The 20,661-nt window shown below is 39.5% G+C and overlaps 1 protein-coding gene across 1 annotated transcript in view; it reads left to right on the forward strand.

The window, feature by feature from the left end:
* LOC310958500 (transmembrane protein 132C) overlaps window positions 1–17,849 on the forward strand; it is a gene marked incomplete at both ends in the record, with an annotated part of 153,092 nt that extends 135,243 nt beyond the window's left edge. The window contains 4 exons of the mRNA XM_083929472.1: window positions 4,373–4,581; window positions 8,249–8,558; window positions 16,088–16,279; window positions 16,773–17,849. Of these exons, the coding sequence (XP_083785598.1) occupies window positions 4,373–4,581; window positions 8,249–8,558; window positions 16,088–16,279; window positions 16,773–17,849 (1,788 nt within the window). The remainder of the gene's footprint in view (window positions 1–4,372; window positions 4,582–8,248; window positions 8,559–16,087; window positions 16,280–16,772) is intronic.
* Between the last annotated feature and the right edge of the window lie 2,812 nt (window positions 17,850–20,661).

The raw sequence follows: 20,661 nt of genomic DNA on the forward strand, positions 1-20,661 counted from the left end.
TAGAGGAAGACTGACACTATTGTCATAGTTTTAACGAACATAACTGTCATTCTCAGTCCAGCACAATTTACCAGGCTCAAAAAACTCAGCTGAAAGTGTCAAACTAGGCGTTGCTGATCAAATATGAATGAAGATTTTGTTACTGCATTGCCATTTCTTGCCTTGTACTGTTAAGCTGTAATTTGCAACCCGGCTGCCATTGTAACAGATCAAACACCGGCTCAACATGCATGTATCACTCGATTGATTGTAGGACTATCCAATTGACTGCAAATGCCTTAAAGTCTGCACCGTTGATAACACCGCTTGGTGTTAAAAATGAACTGAGACCAATACACATTTGCGAATTTGTCTGGTGCCAGGCTAAGTGTTAGTGAATGGCATCACTTTCTATTTGCAAACAGGGCTGTAAACTAGCAGTCGCCACTCGTCAAATGCGACTAAAATATTCCACTGGCGACTATATATAGCAAAACATTGTAGTAGCTATAAAATGATAAATTATGACGGAAGAAAGTGTTAGCACTTAACCGGTGATTTGTTGTGTGTTGCACTGAATTAGATCCCCCACGTCAACGCTGTAGAAAATATTTCCCCTCAGAAGCAACGTAGCGTACGCATCACTGCTCTTTGAAGGTTTGGCGCAGTGTCTTTGATCCGAGCACAGCAATGGTGCGGCACATTCACGGTGTGACAAAACCAAAGAGAAAAAACACAGAGGAGAAAAGTGGCCATGATGCTGTGGCACGAGAGCTCAGTTAGAAGCATGCGGCCTGACTATCCAGCTGATAAAATGCTATGTAACACCCTTTTAAGATGTCTAACTGATGAGAGCTGATCGTTATTGTAATTGTTCACATGTTCGGCCATTGTTATGTTACGGCCATTGTTTTATTTCAACGGGGCGTTTGGACCTGAAACCGTATTTTGAAAGGCTGTTACGTCAGACTTAACAGCCGGTTAGAGGGTGTCTGCTGAAGACAGTGATGAGGGGTTCTAATTAGAGATGCATACTGGATCGAATTGATCGAGTCCTCAAAGTTTTGCAATGTTAAAGTTTTGAATTTGCAATGTTTTGGAATACAATTATTAATATTAAAATGTATTTCTAAAAAATACCTTGGCCTCTTTTCTAAGCATGTATTGCTATATAATGTTATCTCAATTAAAAGTACTGAAACAGATGTACAGTTTAAACCAGTGTCAGGCCTGGGCAGGAAGGAGGACTCAGATGCGGAAGGTGAAGGGGTTATGCTGGCTTTTATTCTGAATCCTCAGCTCGCAAAAAAAAGCTGACAAAAATGCAATGAAATCAAAATCACTCTTCTTCAGAGGAAAAACAGAAAAGCAGAAAACAAGAGCGTGGCGATACTCAGACTCAAAGGCTGGGACAAGGCTGTGGAACGGGCTGGACGTATTCGACATGACGGACGAAATACTCTGGCAACGAGACAGGGCAAAACACAGACTATATACACACATGAGGAAGGGAAACACAGGTGGAAACAATCAGGGATCAGGGGGGAACGGCAGACCGGTGACACAAGAGGAAGGGCAAGTGACCTGAATCGAGAGGAGAGTTACTTTTCAAAATAACACATGAAATTCACAAGACAGAAAACCCAAAGACAGGACAGTCCTCACCACGGTGTGACAACCAGAAGTTTACATACACTGTGCAAAAGACACATAACACTTTTTTTCTCACTGTCTGAAGTTAAGCCAGACTAAACCTCTCCTGTTTCAGGTCAGTTGGGATTATCAAAATTATTTCATTTTGCTAAATGCCACAATAATGAGAGAGAGTATATTTTAGATTATTTTAAATTACTTTCTACAAGGCCAAAAGTTTACAGCATTGCCATTGAACTGCATAACTTGGGTCAAATGTTTTGGGTAACCTTCCCCAAGCTTCTGACAGTACTCTGCTGGAATTCTGGCCCATTCCTCCTGACAGAACTGGTGTAACTGAGCCAGGTTTTTCGGTTTCCTTGCTCGCGCACGCCTCTTCAAATCTGCCCACAAATTTTCGACGGTATTCAGATCAGGGCTTTGTGATGGCCACTCCAAGACATTGATTTTGTTGTCCCCAAGCCACTTTTTAACTGTTTTGGCGGTGTGCTCAGGGTCATTGTCCATTTGGAAGACCCATTTGCGCCCAAGTTTTAACTTCCTGGCTGATGTCTTTAGATGTTCTTTCTTTCATGAGTCATCTATTTTATGAAGAGCTCCAGTTCCTGCTGCAGCAAAACAACCCCACAACATGATGCTACCACCTCCATGCTTCACAGTTGGTATGGTGTTCTCAGGTCGACAAGATTCCCCCTTTTTTCTCCAAATGTAACGGTGGTCATTATGGCCAAACAGCTCTACTTTAGTTTCATTGGACCATAGGACATGTCTCCAGAAGTTGAGATATTTGCCTTGGTGTCTTTTTGCAAACTGTAATCTGGCTTTTTTTTATGTTTCTTCCGGAATAACGGCTTCTTTCTTGCTGAGTAGCCTTTTTTTCAGTAGCCTGAAAGAGTTTTGGTAATTCTAAATGAACTGAAACAGGAGAGGTTTAGTCCGATTTAACTTCGAATGGTGAGAAAAAATGTGTTATGTATCGTTTTGCATGGTGTAAACTTATGGTTTCAACTGTATATGCAACAAAGAGAGGCCTTTTTTGATTTGGCCGGTAAAAGAAATGACCTGGCCTGTAGATTCTTTCATCTACCGGTCCTCTTGGTAGGTGAGCAAAAAAAGTTAGTTTACATCCCTGTTTGCAAATCATCAGGCTTGACTTAAACATTTCTTTCTTAACTTTGTAACAAAAATATGCATAGATATAAATTCACTGAATTGTTATTCAACATTAAAATTATATATAAAAGGATATAAACTGAATAGACCGGGCCCATCGTCACCAATACCCATTCCAGGTATTTGAGTCAATATCAGCCTGATATCATTATTGGATCAGTGCATCCCTATAACCAATTGATCCATAATTGAATAATGTCATCCCTAGTTGCATGGAACTTTTTTTTCATGAAACCATAGTTTGATAATGTTTTTTTGATTCGCCCTGTTGCAACACAAATTTGATATTGATGTTAAACATTTAAACACATGAAAGATGCATTTGGGCGGATATTGTTTTCTCATTATAAGCAACATGTCAAAGGCGACTAGATTATGAACCTTAATTGGATTTATGAAACTGATCATTTGAAAAACAAAAACAAACAAAAAAAACCTTCAGCTTCACCACTTTGATTCCGGCCTAATTGCCCTTTTTGAAGTATAACCTTATTCTCATTACAGGATGATTGAACATGTAGAAGTTACAGTAATACTGTAATATATTTAGGGTGAGAGTAAAAGAGTGGAAGAGAAAGAGAATGAAGAAACAAAAGGGAGGAGGAGGAGAGGGCTGACAGATACCAAGCTGTCAGTTTTGTTCCTCAGAGATAGGGGGGCTGGTCTGACATCACTTGAGAGTAAAGCTGCCAAGTTATATGCAAAGACGTGGAGACAGATGACAGATGTCTTCTTGTGAGTGGTTTGTTACAAAGAAGTGTTAGTCAGTATTGAGGGCATTTGCTGAAATTACAAGTTGTGCCAATCAAGCGTATGATGGTGTTTGAGATAGAAATGAATTTAAATGTGAGTGATTACAAACCAAAAAAAAATGTGATGACAGATTGTTAAAAATGTTGTCCTCAAGGAGGGGGTTGGGGGGTTGGAGACTCTGGTGCTTGGAAGATAATGGCAGAAAATTCTGATGTTCCTGCTATATAATTCCTCTATGTTGGAGATGCAGCTGAGAAACCCCGCTCAACGATTGGAGTTGTACTTCCTGCAGCCAATTGTAATTCGGTTTGAGCAAATGTTTTATTCTGTGGTTGGATGAAGCAGGTTTGCATCCTTACTTAGCCCCATCTGTTAAGTTGGACCAAAGTCACATTACTTGCACACATATCCTGCACGCACACGAATTCAAGCCGCAAACACACACACACACACACACACACACACGGAAGAAACTCAGCCGACCTGACACTTCATTGAAGCAGCGCTAAATCTTTCTACCCTCCAGCATCTCAGGAGAGGCTGTTAACTGAAAAGCATCAACTTGACAAAAAGAACAGATTATGCTTTTTTAAGGGGAATTTAGGTATTTTTCAAGCCACACTCTATTTCTCCATGCATTACTAGTATTGAGCGTGAGCAATGCAGCCTGGTCGCTGTGTTCCGGGCTCAAATGTTATTTGTTTGTATCCATATCCATAACATGAAACATCATGTTATAAAAGTTTTGACTCATTATCTCTCTGAGTCTGCCACTCATCCCGTTGCTTCTGTCATTTTCCCCTTTTTTATCCAGGTATCAGAGCGATGCGACTATGTGTATGTCAACGGGAAGGAGACGAGAGGAAAGCGCAGGGTGATGCTCAACTTTACCTACAGCTTTCTGAGCGCCCAGCTGGAGATGAGTGTGTGGATGCCCCGCCTGCCTTTGCTCATCGATGTGGCCGACCCCGAGCTCAGCCAGATAAAGGGCTGGAGGGTCCCCGTTAGTACAAGCAATAGAAGGTAAGGCAGCGTTTTCTGTTGCCTCTATACTTTTGAATGTCATGCTTTGTGTAAATGTTAAATAATACACCTTTTTCCAGCACAAGGTTCTTTATCCTTGCTTCTTAAACGGACACTAAACTCTTGAACGAGCTTCATGTAAAATATATTTTTATTTTAGTTTTTATCCAGTGACTACCCATATTTTACAGAACAGGTTTGCATATTAAATGTCCCAGGACGAGTCTAAATGTCTTTATTGAGGTCATTAACCTGAGAGGTTTTTAACAATCCCAGCTTGAGAATCCGTATCACATTCTTGAGTTGGTAAAATAAATGGGGGTTACAATACATTGACCTGGTAATGTTGCAATCTTACAGTATGAAGCATGAAATGCAGGTGCAGCTGCAGAGGTGGTATAATGGGTTCCTAATAATTCATTGGACTGTTCTCCCAAATGGTGGGCCTGCTTATGCTGAATAAAAAATGATGAATTATTTTGATCATTACAGAGCGTTGCCTAAATTCCTGTGGCCAAAAAGTGACACAATGACGCAATCATCTGTACGAAACATTATGAGTTGTTTAGGCAGTTGTAATAAAAATATTTAAATGATTGATATTTTCTCAAATATTAATATGGCTTATTTAAACAGAAATAACCCTACATAAATTAAAATAGATGATCACTGAGGCATACTGACTCATTTACATTTAATATGATTCCATTTTAGTAATATCTTATTGTAATCATACAGACCGTAACTATGGTGAAGCCACAAAGCACCGTGTGTTTGTAAAAAGGAATTCAATTGTTCCATATGCTCCGGTGCTTAGCCCCTTCATTAGAGCCAGGATATTACATCCATGCACAATTCATACTGTGAAATGAAAACAGTGAATACATAATGTAACAAAGATTTAAGTGGTGTAAAAGTGAATAATCAGATTTTGGCTTGGATGGGCCCCAATAAGCACTAACATTGAATGTTTTAAATATAACCATTCAAATAAATTTTATACAGAATACAACCGTTTCAAGTACATTGCCACAAAGTAACTGCAGTGTCATTTCCCATTGGCCTAAACCCCACTGGGTGGCACTCTAACACAAATACCCCCCTGTCATCCATGCCTGATCCCATCATTCATGTCTGTCAAGTGCAGTACTGCATAAGTTACACATGGTATGTGTAAATTTATGTGTACATTTATAAGAAAGAGGAAAAAAATGATGAAAAGAAAACATTTTCTTGGGTTTATCAATGTGTGCACGCTCCAATTTCGCGTGCGCACATTCGCATTCACAAAACCTCATTACACTCCGACACACTGGCTGACCTGTCACTCACTGCAACAAACATGACCTGACCTCGTGTTTCTGTTGCCAGCCACAAATGTCACCTTGGTTTAGACGGCTGGCCCTTCACTGATGTGGAATAAGGAAAAGGGAGGGTATGGTGAAGGGAGGTTAGGAACCAAGCCAAGCCATTGGGCCACAGCATGTTAACCTGTCAGCCCGTTTTTCTGCCTGACCAGACATGCCTCATTAAACCTAATGGAAACTGTCACTGTCATTCCCCCCTGCAGTCGGACTGTTAGACAGAGAGATGCAAGCAGAACTGGAAAGTGTACGAGTAAAGGTGAGAGAGAGACAGAGGGAGTAAAGCAGAGTGAGAGAGTTGAAAAATAGATTCAAGGAAAGTCAAGTTAGAAATTGATGTATAAAACATAGTGTGAGCGCCGGGCTGAGAGAGAGATATGACAATGGCAATGCACATGACAACAAAATAGACGTATAAAGTGATAAAGAGTGATGGAAGATGAAAGATGCGGAAGGATAAGACTGATGTAAGCCAAATAGCTGTAGCAATGTTTTTCTTCATAGTCAAGACTGTGGACTCTTTGGAGCAGATCCGAGTCCCAAGGCCACATTTCACCCGTCACCGCTGCTCCCACAGCTCAGCATGGAGACCAGAAAATACAATATGTTGTTGTTTAATGTGATGGATTGCAGTAGCTGAGGGAGCAGTTAGTGTCTACAAGCAGTTTTAATGTATTTTTGGAAAAATATTGAATCTAAACCCTTTGGGAATGACAGTAAATTCCTGAGAAAATACAATATAGTAGAGCAGAATAGAATCAAATGGACCCTTAATGCAGTTCAGTAGGATATCAGATGTTTACATTTTGTATTTCATAAATGAATTGACTTGGTTATTTTTATGATTAATACTTTATTAGAATTTGAATATAAACACACATGAAACAAGGACAGTAAAGGAGAAAATACACCCATATAACTAAAAACAGCAGACTAAGACAATTAACTAGCAAAATAAAAAGAAAGGAAAGGAAGGTACAACTACAATGCAAAAAAAGTATTGACTTCTGTAATGTTATAAGTGCAGTAATACCTGTATCAAACATGGATGCAATATACATTTTGCCTAGGAATGAATAATGGTTATTATTTAGTCTACATTTAGTATGAGACTATATTTTATCTTTTTTATTTTGTACCACGCTAGGGATGCACCAATCTGATACTGTTATCAGATATCCAGCTGACACTGACTCAAATAGCTGGATCAGGAAGTGGTCACAATTGGGCCGATTCATTTTACCATTCAATTATATGTTTATATGCATTACATACTGGGATTTTGATTCCTGCTAAGTTTTGACCAATTGTTGCTTCATTTGAAAGGTTTGCACTTGAATTGAAATTCCTGTTAATAGTGAAGATTTTTCACCAAGTTGCTAATGCACAATTTATTATTTTAATTATTAATAACAATTCACTAGTTGTTTTTTTACAAAGTTCTTGAAGCAATGTTTAATACAAGCCTTTCAAATAAATTGATCCCAGTCACTTCAACACAGTGAGGTATAGAGTTAAGTACTCACAGAACACTTAACCCACAGCCCAGGTACTGCATGGGGACTGAAAAGGTCAGGCCGGTGCATCACTATACCACACTGTCCAGTTATATCAATGTTTGGATGTCTTATTAGTTTAAAAGTTGCATGAATTAGCTCTCTTTCATGGTTATTTGCTTGATTTCTACCATTTCACATCCTTGTCAGCCTGTCCAACCTTCCCCGCTCTAATCTGGATTTGTAAATATGATAAAGGGCCATAAAAATTGGAGCCATAAATGTGTCACAAAATTCCCCTACTAGGTTCGCAAACATTCATCTGTTCCAAAACGTATCTTCTGAGATGGCTGTATCTGCAAAGTGTTTGCCGTGCGGCAAATAAATGGCAGACATACAGCAAAATATCAGTTGCCCTTTTAAAGAAAATTAGAACGAAAGCAAGGCAGCCATTTGTCTCTGCAAGCTGTTTTTAATGGATTTTTGAAAACACTGGGAGCCTATGACTTTCGGGAGGTCGGGAAAACCTGCAGCACAACAGACAGTGGAGGACTTAAGTAAATACATCAGAGGGTTTAGACTTCATGGCTATTAGTGGCGATAAGGAGAAAATGAATTACATTCAATTGTGATAGCAAAAAAGTAGAATTACACTGGTGATAACCTTCAAAGTATATTTTTCCCCCTGAGGATTAAACACAGACAGCTTTCATTGCTTTCTACCTCAGAAGCAGAAGTACCGTACATTCATGCTATCTGCCTTTATACTTCTCATGCTCAAGGGCACCTCTTGTCCCATACCTGCAGGTACGAGAGGGTCACTGATGACAAGGATGAGGACGATGTAACTGAGGGGAAGACAGAGAGTGGCTGTGTGGCCCAGTATCAGAGCACCACGCTGCGTGTCCTCACACACTTTGTGGCAGATATCGGAGAAGTTAGAGGAGCCGCGGAAGATGACGGGATGGACCAGCAGAACTTCCTATTGGGTACCGACTGGCAGGTGGAGGTGACGCAACTGGTCAAGGATTCTCTGAGGGTGGAGGTCCCAAAGGTGGCGCAACTGCTGGAGGGCCAAGTCCTAATAGGAATGAGCGCCGGAATCACTAAACTGCAGGTTGTATGTGTTTGCGTTCTTGGCACATGTATGTTTTGGTAACCTTATGATTTTTTGTTTTTCCACATTTTATAGTTTGTTGTCATGGGCATATTAGCTTTTTTGTTTCGATGGGGGAATTACTTTGCCCCCAGACAATTAGTAGTGACTGACACTTTTACCAGGTCAACATAAATTTCAGTTGACACAGAAGCTGCACTAGCTATTGGGAGCACCAAAGTAAATGTTAGAATCGATATATACTCATTTAAAAAGCTGTTCCTTCTGTGAGATGCTAAGAACAACCTTAGATTTTTTGGAAATGTGTCTGTCGTCAGTTTTTCTGACACAGGAGGATGTTATGATCGGGCCTATTTGAATTGTTGAAGAAATCAGATATCTGGGAGACAATGCAGTGGTCGGGTGCTAGTGTTTTGGGAAAATCAGACAGAAAATTCTCTCAGCAAAAAAATGTTTCTTAATATACTGATTTTTATGAAAGGTGTGCTTTTTTCTGTCCATAACACAATATTAAATGATCAAAGAGGAGAGGGGAAGCTCCACTGAACCATATTTATATTCCATATAATAACAATAGATCAAATGTCTAATGTGAAAGTGGTAACTCATAGTGACAAAGCTCTACAAGGAACTTTAGCCTCTTTGAGCTCATTGTTGTGGCTGTACAGTACAGATCATAAATTTCACTCTCATTAACCATGTTTCTAACAGCATTAAGCATCTGTTCCGCAGAAATGCTCCAATAAACTCCCATGTCCACTATCCAGCACCAAACAGCAGGCAGACAAAGTTAACGGCTAGCTGGCAAAAATGGTGAAGCATCTAGGTTAAAATGCAGATAGTTTTCATAGGGGTTGGTGGAGAAATTAAATGAATGAATGAGTGCTTATGTTACCCTGTGTCTGCTTGAAACCTAAAACAGTCAAGTATTCTGCTTGTTTAGAAAGTATGACGAGAGAAAATATAAAGATAGAGGTTGGAAGTAAGCTTAATGTACTGTATAGACTTTTTCAATGGAATTCCATTGCTAGAACACAGCCTTGGTCCTTATTAACTTCCTGTCAGCTGATTCATTCACATTCACTGCAACAGGAATCAAACACATTTAGAATGTTTATGTTTACAAAAGGGCTGGGATTTCCACGTGTTACTTACGTTTAATTAATTCAAAAAAAAAAAAACGTGACAAAAAAAATATTTTTGCACTCATTGCGGAAGGTTGCTCATTGCCCGAGTTCCTGCCCGACCCGTAATACTGAAGCACAGGACGCAACACGGGAGAAATGAAACAGATGAGAAGTGAGATGAGCACATGTATCTATTTTTACTTTATGTATTGCCTTTTTTTCTCTATGCCTTTGTATCTTATTAAGTATTCTTTTGTAATGTCATTAAAATTGAGTGTGTATTGTTTTCTGAAAGGAGAACCGACTGTCTTTACACAAATATCTATATTTGTCAAGTATGATGCCACACTGTTCTGGTTGTACTATATTTGTTCAAATTGCAAAAAAAAAAAAAAAAAGAAAAAGCGAGATGAGCTGTTGTTGGGTTCAGTGGGCGGACATTTGAGTTCTAAAATTCAGTTCAGACCAAAGATTTGCAACGCAACAAGTTGAAACTTGCAACTACTTGCATCGTGCAGGTCTGCAGCGCTCTGAAACCGTTCAGACCGATGCGACGAGACGAGACGGTGTATCATCTCCATAGCAACGGCTCTCTGTACTTCCGTTCTACTCTTCAACTTTTCAGGCTTTTTTGCGTAGCTGGATATAATTTGTAGCATTATAAATATAAATGAGGACAGAGATTGTGAGATACTCGCTACAGCCGCATTTCTATAGAAATTAAACAGAGAAAATACCGTTTTATTGCCCTGATTTACTGCTTTGTTCTGGATTACTGCGCTCGCTCTCCTTATTCATTTTGTTTCTCGCTTGACCCTCTCTCTCTCTTACACACGCTCGTTGAGCCACCGTTCATAATGGCCTTTTCAACCAGCTGACAATTTGTCAGTGACTTAACCAGCGGACTTTGCTAAGACTTGATTGGCTGTTGAAACAGGTGACGTGTGTTACGTTCTAAAACCAGCCGGTGGTGAGTTGACAGGCTGAATGGTTGGAGACGACATCGGCAACTTTCACGTGCGACGTTCGAAAACAATTGCGCTGCGAATCTTTGGTCTGAACTGGGCTTTAGAAACGACCAAGTGGAAACATGGACAAGGGCACGGCTGTGTAAAAATCTACCTCCCACTGGAGCTCTCCAGCCTCTGCTCTACCCCAACGCCAAACATGTTGCAGCTAACGTTAGCATAGACAAGGCTCCTAGGAGGGGCTGTCATTAGTCAATGGATCATTTTGTTTCTGTGTTTTTGAAAACATGGGAGAAAAAGCACTCTGTTAAACTGTTTATTGTATGCCAAGGATATCATTCTAAATATTTTTGCAATGTTAGGTTTCCACTTTTCTTGTATATACTGTACTAAGCACTGTTTTATTTTTTTTTATAATATATTAAGTCACATATCAAAATCTATTTAAATTTAAAAATGTTGCTAGTTGGGTCAAATATTGATGTGCGATTAATCGAGATTAATTAGTTACAAAGAATCTTATTAATTAGATTGTTTTCTTTAATCGTGTCCCACCACTAGTTTACAACTTTGAAAAGCTCCAAAGAGAGTGTGGGACACAACAGGTTTGCAGTGGAAAATGGAATAGTTACAAAGACAACTCCATTGATCTCAGCATAGCACAAATACTTAAGCCTATCATGACCTGACCAAGACACGTGGTGTCATGGCAGCTTGCAAGTCAGGGGCTTCTTTTTCTCTCCCTCCCTCATCACACACATACAAACACTAAGAATCATATTTATGTAATACAACACCCAGGTGCTTGCTCAGGACAGCGCATGTGCCCACTCACACAGTAAATCAACATCAATCTGGCATTTGCGAGAGAATACAACACAGAACAACACATTGTTGAAGCAGGGGATTTTATTCATAATCTCCTCTTTATTTGTCAATTGGAGAGCTAGGTGCACTACAGGAGTGAAATGTGTGTGAGATAGAGTTCCACTGTTGGCCAAGACTTGGTAAATGGAAGGAAACAGAAGTGGGAAACTATGTGAGATTGCCTTGTGTCAAGACAGATACGGATGGTATGGAAGAAAAAAAGGAGATGCTTATTTTACTTAATAGTTATCATGTGGTAGATTTACATCTTACTGATCTGTGCAGATGTTATACAGTGATATAAAGTAACAAACTGTATTTCATTTTCAACTCTTGTGAAAGTCTTAAATTCTCCAGCTTGACCACCAGATATAAATCCAGTCAGCTCATGACAATTCACTAGTGAACAGTTCAGGTGGTAGATCAAATTATGCAGACATGTATTCTACATTTGTAATGCTTGTAAAGGATTAAGTTTCATAAAGACTTTCAGAAAGGTTTCAAGCTATTTTTTTCACGCTTGAGCATCTGGGCATTTTAAAAGGCATGTTGGCATCTTTTCAATAGTTGTGAATTTAAAGCCTGAGGGGGCTTTTGGGGGTAAAATTATCGACCATTAGCAGTGCTGATTTTCCTTATTGGCAGTAACTCCTTGGTCTATCATGGAGAGTACACTTAAGCCAATGGAAACCCAAATCTATAATATCCTTCTAAATATGTAATTTAGAACCATACGTACATGCAGTAAGCATATAAAAAGTATTAACAATTAGTTAAAATGCAAATTCCAAATATTTCCATTTAAGTTTTGTTAACTGTCCTGGTATTTTGGTTTGAATTGGGCGTGGTTATATTCAGAGATATATTACACAATCAATTCCATGAACCAATCATAAAAAAAAAATCCATGTCATTTGTCCGGCACAACAAAACTTTTCTGCTCCCGCCTCTTTGGGAGTCAACTTATCTCTCTCCCTCGCACAACTTTTGCAATTATAGCTCGCTATATATTGCATATATTTGATCTATCTACCAAGCAATCGTAAGCTATGTAGCTAACTGTCATCTATCAAACCGTTTATTAATCTCTGCTGCATCATGCTTGTGTGTGCTGTCCCTGGGTACACAAACACCTGTGAAGATGACAATGTGCTCTCCTTTCTCTTCGGACAGCACATACCCCTGGTTTCCCAAACATGCAGATTGATAATGTGAGTTGCTAACCATAAAGTTAAGATATGGGTTACTGACTTATTAGCGTATTATTTGACTATATTTAATGTTAACATCATCTAACTTGGATGCGTTGTCCTTTAGCCCCGAGGATGCGTAGCTAACATTAATGTAATGTAACGTTACCGGTGGCATGCGTCTTAAGCAAACGTTTATTTATTTGTACCAGTAACTCCTTTGAGATATCTGAATCAGACAGCTCAAACATGTAGGGCTGGACTACGCGACTATTCCCTTGTGCCATGTTGTGTGTCGGTTTTCATGGGAGATGTCAATCAAAACGAGGGAGCGGTCAATCAAAACGTGATCGGCCACGCCCACACAGTCTTGAGAGTGGTCTAACCAGCAAAAGAGCTGTTTTTTTAAACATGTTTTCTTATAGTCATGTTTATTTTCACTCAGATTTTTGTAGATGCTTAATGAGACACAACTTTTATATCATATGTACATTTTTGCTTTTTCAAGCCATGTTTTCAGAGGCTTTAATGAATTTTCCCTACACTCGCTCACTCCATCACTTCCTTGATTCTAAACACAGCGAATTAAGAGGAAGGCCATTAACAACTGTATTAAGGAGGTTGTGATAGTTTGGTTAATTCAAGTGATTTCCAAATATTGATGCTGAAATCACAGTAATCACTGCAGTAGCCAAGAAGAGTCTTTAAAAATAAATCTCACATAGTAAATCATGTGGGTGTCGTGTTTTCCCAAATCTATAATTGGCTTTGACTTTTAAAACTACTACTTTTCTATTGATATGCACAAGTAGGCTCGGGTGGTGAGAAAAAAAAGAAACTAGGAAATCTCGCCGATACTGCTTTTTATTTTAAAACAAAAACATTTGAACCCCCTAGTAAATTATAATTTCTGGCATTCCCTTGAAATGCAAATTATGTAATGAACATAAAGGTTAATTGCACCACTGAATGAAGACATAATTGGATTTTTAATGTTTCTTCTATTTAATCAACAGTTTGTTTTCCAAGTGTTAGTAATGCTTTCAGCCTAGTCTTACTGTATATGGTGCTCAAGTTGAAAGGTTAAATCATTCTGAATGAAAACATGCTATTGATTTAAGACAAAGCTTTTGAGCTTAATCCAGAAAAATCACGTAAGCACACAATGCAAAGCATGAATTTAGCTCTATGAACCACTAGGGTTACATTTTCAAATGGCTTTCCTTTGTTTTATTTTGATCTGTTCAGAATTACAATAAAGGACTTGAATTTGACAATTAAATGAAAGCCAAGGATTTCAAAAGGTCACTGGGGTATTAAAAGATTCCATAGTGGCCATAGAATTGGTAATGTGATCATTAATATACTGTGCTGCAAGTTTAATGGTGTATCAGGAGAAATGGATGAATCCATTTAAACAGTGTGTTTCTGACATGTTATGCATAGACTTCTTGCATGCAAAACACATTTTGCTATTAACCTTTGCAATAATGTCAGTACGAGTAAGAAAGGTGCTCTGTGCAACACAGGGTCGTATGTAATATTGTTGACACACTGGGCTGGATTAAGGTTAGGAATTTTGTGGGGTCAGGTAGTGAAAGACCTCTGAGATTCTGAGACAAATAATACAAGACAAGACTCTGACAGCTTTGAATAGAAAGAAGCTGGAAGGGGTCTTTAATTGCTCTCTGGGGGTGGAATCTTACGACTATGGATGTAGGCCAAAGGCGGGACCTGCAATCTCTCTAATGGGGTTGGGCAGAGACACAACATCTCAGAAAATTGGACCAAGGACTATGATAAAGGGGAGGAGAAGAGATCTGACAACTTTCATAGAATCAAGGAAATGATCCTTGACATCTCTGAGAGGACAGTAGCAGAATATCTGGACATTTGTTATTAGAGCTTGGGGGTAGTCCGGGCTAGGTTGAGATGATTGTTGATGTATTTGAGGGAGGCAAATAGATGCAAATGCATCTGACATCTTGTTGAGTGTTCTGTAAAGGAGTTATGGATTGCACATTATGGTGTCTTTAGAGGTGAAAGTTTCTCCTGCTAAAATCAGGTGTGCATGGATTTTTTTGAACTCTAACTTAAGAGTTCAAAAATATTTACCAATATTTCAGTAGCTGAAGTTCCTAATTAGCAGCACTTGTAGCGTTTTGTGAATGCAGCTTGATTGGATTTTAGTATAAAGCAGGCAGAATGATATAAATCTAAAAAGCCAAAAGGTCGAGGCAGAATGTATGTTAATGATGCTGGCTTTAGATTACCCTTCGGCTACCATAAGTGCAGCCAGACAGATTTTGAAACTGCACTGATTTTAGCTGTGTTACATTCAAAGATATTAGTTTTACTGTGTGGGAGGCAGAAGGGAAAATGGTGAGAGGAAAACCAAAGGGAGAAAAACAGGGAAAAGGGTCTATACAAATGAGGCGGTGATCGGTGCTGACAGTTCATCATGGCTGGTAAATGTAGTCATGTGGGGGCGGCCGGAGGAAAGACTGGAGCCCTAATTGGAGCAGATGGAAGGGATTCTCATCTCACAACTATTTACATACTTACGCCTCTGGCAACTCAGGGAGGTGGAGAATGTATTTGTAGGGCTAAGATAAACTGTTTGCATGAGAGTTCGGAGTGTTTTTAAGTTAGTATGTATTTTCAGAGATAAAGAAATATCATATTACTATAGAGTTCATGTGCTTGTGGTTTCCTTTAGTAAATATTAGAGTTTAGAAAACAGAGGAAGTGCAATTTCTTTTGTTCTATATGCATCATTTTGTTTTGATTTTGTATTGTCCCAGTGCAAAAACAAGTATTGGGATAATAGAAATGATATGTTCACGTCAAGTGACAAAAGCCAATTGCAGCACTACTGGTACTAGTACTTTTGAGTTTTGGTCTAACAGAGGAAGTTGAGTAACTGTTTTGTAAAGCAACAAAATCCACATAAAAGGTCATGGTGGATGAATGGGTTAACAGACCATCTTTTAACCATGATCGTGGCTGTTCACTTACTTTATATAGGTGGTTAATCAGATATGATGAAGGTCTACAAACAATAACAAGGTACTCGTTTTTTTCTAAAAAAAAATGTCTGTATAAAAGTCATTCTAGTGTAAAATAACCACAGATTAGGCGATTATGTGTTTTAATATTTGTATTAATACCAGTTTATTTTTGTTTTGTGTGCCACTGGAACCAAGACTGTTGACTAAATTCAAAGATGGAAGACACTTCTTGATGAAATCTGTGGTGACATTGTCAACAACAGTTGTTGCTACAGTAGCAAATTGGCTCATCCTCATCAACAATAACAATGTCATCTCAGATTTTAATGGTACATCGTGAGTAGCAAGTGTTTCTGTGTGTTACAGGTACTGTCCCCTCTTACATCATCGGTCCTGGCTGAGAGGAGCATCAGGGTGCTGGATGATAAAGTGAGTGTGACAGAGCTGGGGGTGCAGTTGGTATCCGGACTCTCTATGTCCCTGCAGCTCAGCCCAGGGAGCAACAGGGCCATCGTTGCCACTGCAACCACACAGGAAGTCATTGAATCGCTCAAACAGGTATGAACCCAAAACACATAAAGGAGAAAAAACCTAATATGTACAGTACTGGCACTGCACTGTGCATTGTATTTGGCTTTCAAGTTCGGGGCTGAATCGGGGTTATTATGGAGTCTATGATATGCTTTGCAATTTTTCTTTTATAATGAATTCACTCTTGATATAGTGAAGCCATCTCTTTGATTTGCATATCCAACCACTGAACAGCTCTGTTATTCCCATAATTAGAATTTCAAATGGAAAAAGGCTACCGTCTCTTCCCTTGGAGAGAAAAGAATATTTGGCTTTCATGAGAATAGTTTCATTTCCAATTGTTTCCATGAGCCTTTCTACTCTAATCAAGGGACACTTTTGCTTCCAAGATATCCCTCAGTTTTATTCTCCCATCATTGTTATGCATAGTTGGAAATGTTCAGATTATTTCTTTTGGAGTTTAGGATTATTTTTGCTGTTGTACTTTTACTGATTTCTGTTTGCATATGTATTTCCTTAGGAGTCCCTCATCAGTGCTTGGCTCCAGTTCAGTGATGGATCCATGACTGCTTTGGACAACTACAACCCTGCCCATTTCACCCTGACAGCCACTTCTTTAGATGAACAGGTGGTTGCGGTGCAGCGCAGTGCAGCATGGAAGTGGCCTATCATTGTCGCAAAGGGGGAGGGGCAGGGCTTGCTTGTCCGTGTTGAAATGAGCCCATCAGAGGTTTGCCAGAAGGGGAAACGACGTACTATCTTAGCAACTGGAATGGCAAACATACAGACTAGGTTTGGTCAGAGAGAGGAGCAGTACAGACACCCAGGAGACCGGCGAACACGTCCTGATCCTCCATATTATGGGGGATCTATCTCAGACATGGAAACCGGGTTAATTAACCGTGGAGCCACTACAATCAAGGGCCATGTCCCAGTAAGACCTAATGGGGGCCGTCTAGCAGCAGACAGCGGGGCCAGGCTCCCAAACGATTTATATCCAGATCAGGCAGAGCTGCCGCGTAGCCGCAGCACGGATGACGACTTGTTACCATCCCGACGAGGCCTAACAGACTTGGAGATTGGCATGTATGCTCTGTTGGGAGTCTTCTGCCTCGCCATCCTGGTTTTTCTCATTAACTGCATCTCTTATGCATATAAGTACCGTAGCAAGCAGCTGTCCCTGGAGGCCCCGGAGGCAATGCACCATGCCCATGACTGGGTTTGGCTTGGCCAAGACGAGGGGTTATGTCTGCAGCAACAGCAACAGGATGAGCTTGGTGGTACCCTAGAGGAGGGTAGTCAACTATTGAATGGAGGCATCCAGCGTGGTAATACTGGTGTCGGAGGCTGTAGTTCCAGTGGGAGGGATCACAGAAATGAGTCTCTTAACTCACCAACGACCAAGAGAAAGAGGGTGAAGTTCACCACCTTTTCCAATGTCAAGTCCAGTAATGGATGTCCTGTGCTCAGCCCATTAGCACTTGTGCAGACCAGTGAGATAAAATGGGTATGTCCGGACATCGAGCTTGGGGACTCAAAGGATCTTAGGAACTACATGGAAAAGCTTAATGAGAATGCAATTAAGAACATTGCATAGGGGATGCTGTGTGTTTTCAATGAACAAAAGAGAAACTCACCTGAATGCCTTCAGAATAAGGAGGGAATGAGGGTTGGAGGAAAGGAAAAAGGGGTGCAAAAAACAGACTAGGCTGCTGTTGAACTGCTTCTCACCATAACAGAATAGCGCATTCAGCCTCTGTTTCCATGACAGTACTCAGAAAGGGTAAAGCAACAAACCACAACGAAGAAAGATTTTCCACGACACCACGGCATTGTTATGAGGGGGGACATGTGAACTTGATATTGTTGCTTAACTTAAATGTATGTGTTGTTTGTCTTTAATTGAGGTTCAGTTTCCTTTTCTATGCGCCCTTTACTTTATTTTATATTTTCTTTATCAATTCATCATGTTTTAATGTTGTATTTGTTGTACTTTTTTGCGCTCTGCTGTTTTTTTCAAGAGTTGCTGTATGCTCTGTACCACGTCAGCAAATATAGATTCTAGGAGACGAGTTAAAATACATTTTGTATTGTATATAAATGCAGAGTTTTATTTGGAGGTATTCTATGTATAGTTACAATTTGTAAAGTGCTATTTGGTTTTGTTTTGTTTTTGTTTGTAGTTTAGTTTTTGTTCTGTCTCCAGAAACCAGATCCATGCATGATGTTATTAGAGAGGAGGCATGTGTGTCTGATCTGGTACCTGAAATGAGAGTGTGTAGATAACTAATACCAATACCTCTGGAGACATGTCCGTTTAATATTATTGCATTCATACATCCTGGAGCGGTGGTTTGTGTTGATTTCAGTATGTTGATATTGGTTTAAGAAGTTTTGTAAGCCTGTACAATTTCCCTTCTTATGTTAATGTTATTATTTAAGCGACTCCCTTTGATTCACTTGCATACTTCACATAAGGAGTTTTAAACTACTTTAAATTCTGATATTACAAATTGAAAAAGGAATTAGTCATATTCAACACAAAAATATTGATCATTATCAAGAGAATCAATAGACAATCACGTAAATAATGTATGGATTAATGACTTACCAGTTTTACACTTTAACCAACAATGAGAATTTTGACAAATGAATAGTCACTTGTAATTATTTGTTTTCCTTTAACTAAATACAATTCATGGATGTGACAAGTGCAACCACACATGCCTTTTATTGGTGTAGCTTATTGGAGTGCTAATGCACTAGCAAATTGCGTTTTAGCTGTGTTTCTCTATGTCAGCTGTGTGTCAGCCTGGCATACTCTGTGTTGCTCTGCAGCTTTCCACTGTGAGCGCCGTCCAGCAAACAGCTGATAACCTTGCAGGTGGATGCGGTTGGACAAGCTCGTACACTCCACAGACAGCTGAGGACTTTTGGCCTACTAGTTGCACGCACATGCAAGCAGTTCCTAGAACGAGGCTGCATGTGTCCACGACAATGCCTGCAACGTCATAGCTGCATGGCCGGTACAAGTCTGCAGCTGTAACAGAGGGCAGAAAGTATGTCAAAGCCTCCGAACGGATGAACTAGGACTCAGTAGCCTGCTTGTTAACAATTAATGGTTAATGATCGGTTATCGTGGGTCGGCGAAGGTCAGAAAAATGAAGTCCAAGCATCCCTATGGATCAATCGCTTCATTTATAACATTTCATAAAAAATAAGTCTAGTTTACAGTTTGTATGGCCTAGGTTGGTTAGTTAATTTCTTAAACCACTGTGTATGACATTCTGGATTCCAGAAAAAGCGTCATGACAGTGAATGAACAAACTATGAAGTGAAAGCCCAAAGTCTGACGCCTTCACTCCTTTTGTCGTATGTCAGTATAAGTCAAGTCCATCCTTTTCTATCTGTTTTAAAATTAAAATTGGCTGCTGGACTTATTAAAACTGAAGGTGACTCTTCTCCATCACGCTGCTGTTTGATTCATTGGTCTGGTGGTGTATTCTTCTCTCGGTCGGTCTAGTTTTGCTCATCTGACTGGTTTACGCGAGTACACAGACAATGGCTTCATCAAATATCAAAATGAAGTACCTGTTGTTATTGACAGTCTTTGCAGCTGCCAGCTGAAACAGAAAAGATAAGTAATCTTGCAACTCTTCTTCCCACGACTCCAAACGACCAAAATATTCAGTTATTCATTTGTTTTATCTACCTATTGCATCAGTGGTATTTATCTGCGGAAGACAAATTATTCATGTAAAAGGTATCTTTTCCATTTTTTGTTTAAACAATAATGCTTTAAAGTAAGGTTGGTGGCTCATAATTTATGGAGATTGTATCCCACACTGTGATAAGAATAAGATAAAAAGCAAAAAACAAAAGGAAATGTCATATGTTACAAAAATTCACCCTAGTGTGTACTTAATTAAAAAAGGCTATTGAAAGAAGTTGTCATCTCAGATCCCATCAGTGGAGGTAAAGTGGCAGTGAGTGGGAGAAAGACAACTTTGTAAAAATAATAGGTAAAATGTAATGCTCTATCCAGTAGAGGCAGGAATTAAGTTAAGCATAATAAACACTATCATCTGCATTAAGCATCATATAATAAGTACCTGTGAGTATAATTTGTGTGTCATAATCAGCTGTTAAAAAGGCCCTAGGCCAAGCGCACTGGAGCCCTAAAAAGCTTCAAACCCTCTCAGACAATTAGTCTTTTTCCACCGGATCACAGACATGCTCCCCTTTCTTAAAGGGCAACCTAATTAGAGAATACTTAGTTCAGTCCTATTACATGTTAATGTGGCATTTCCCATGTAATTTGTCTGGCCCACTTACTGTACCTATTAATCTACTCAGTAATAATTTGCACCCTAATTAAAGCAAATCTAAAGAACTGTGCATCGCTGATG

Source organism: Echiichthys vipera, assembly GCF_963691815.1.
Source record: "Echiichthys vipera genome assembly, chromosome: 16".
NCBI classification, from domain to species: Eukaryota; Metazoa; Chordata; class Actinopteri; order Perciformes; family Trachinidae; genus Echiichthys; species Echiichthys vipera.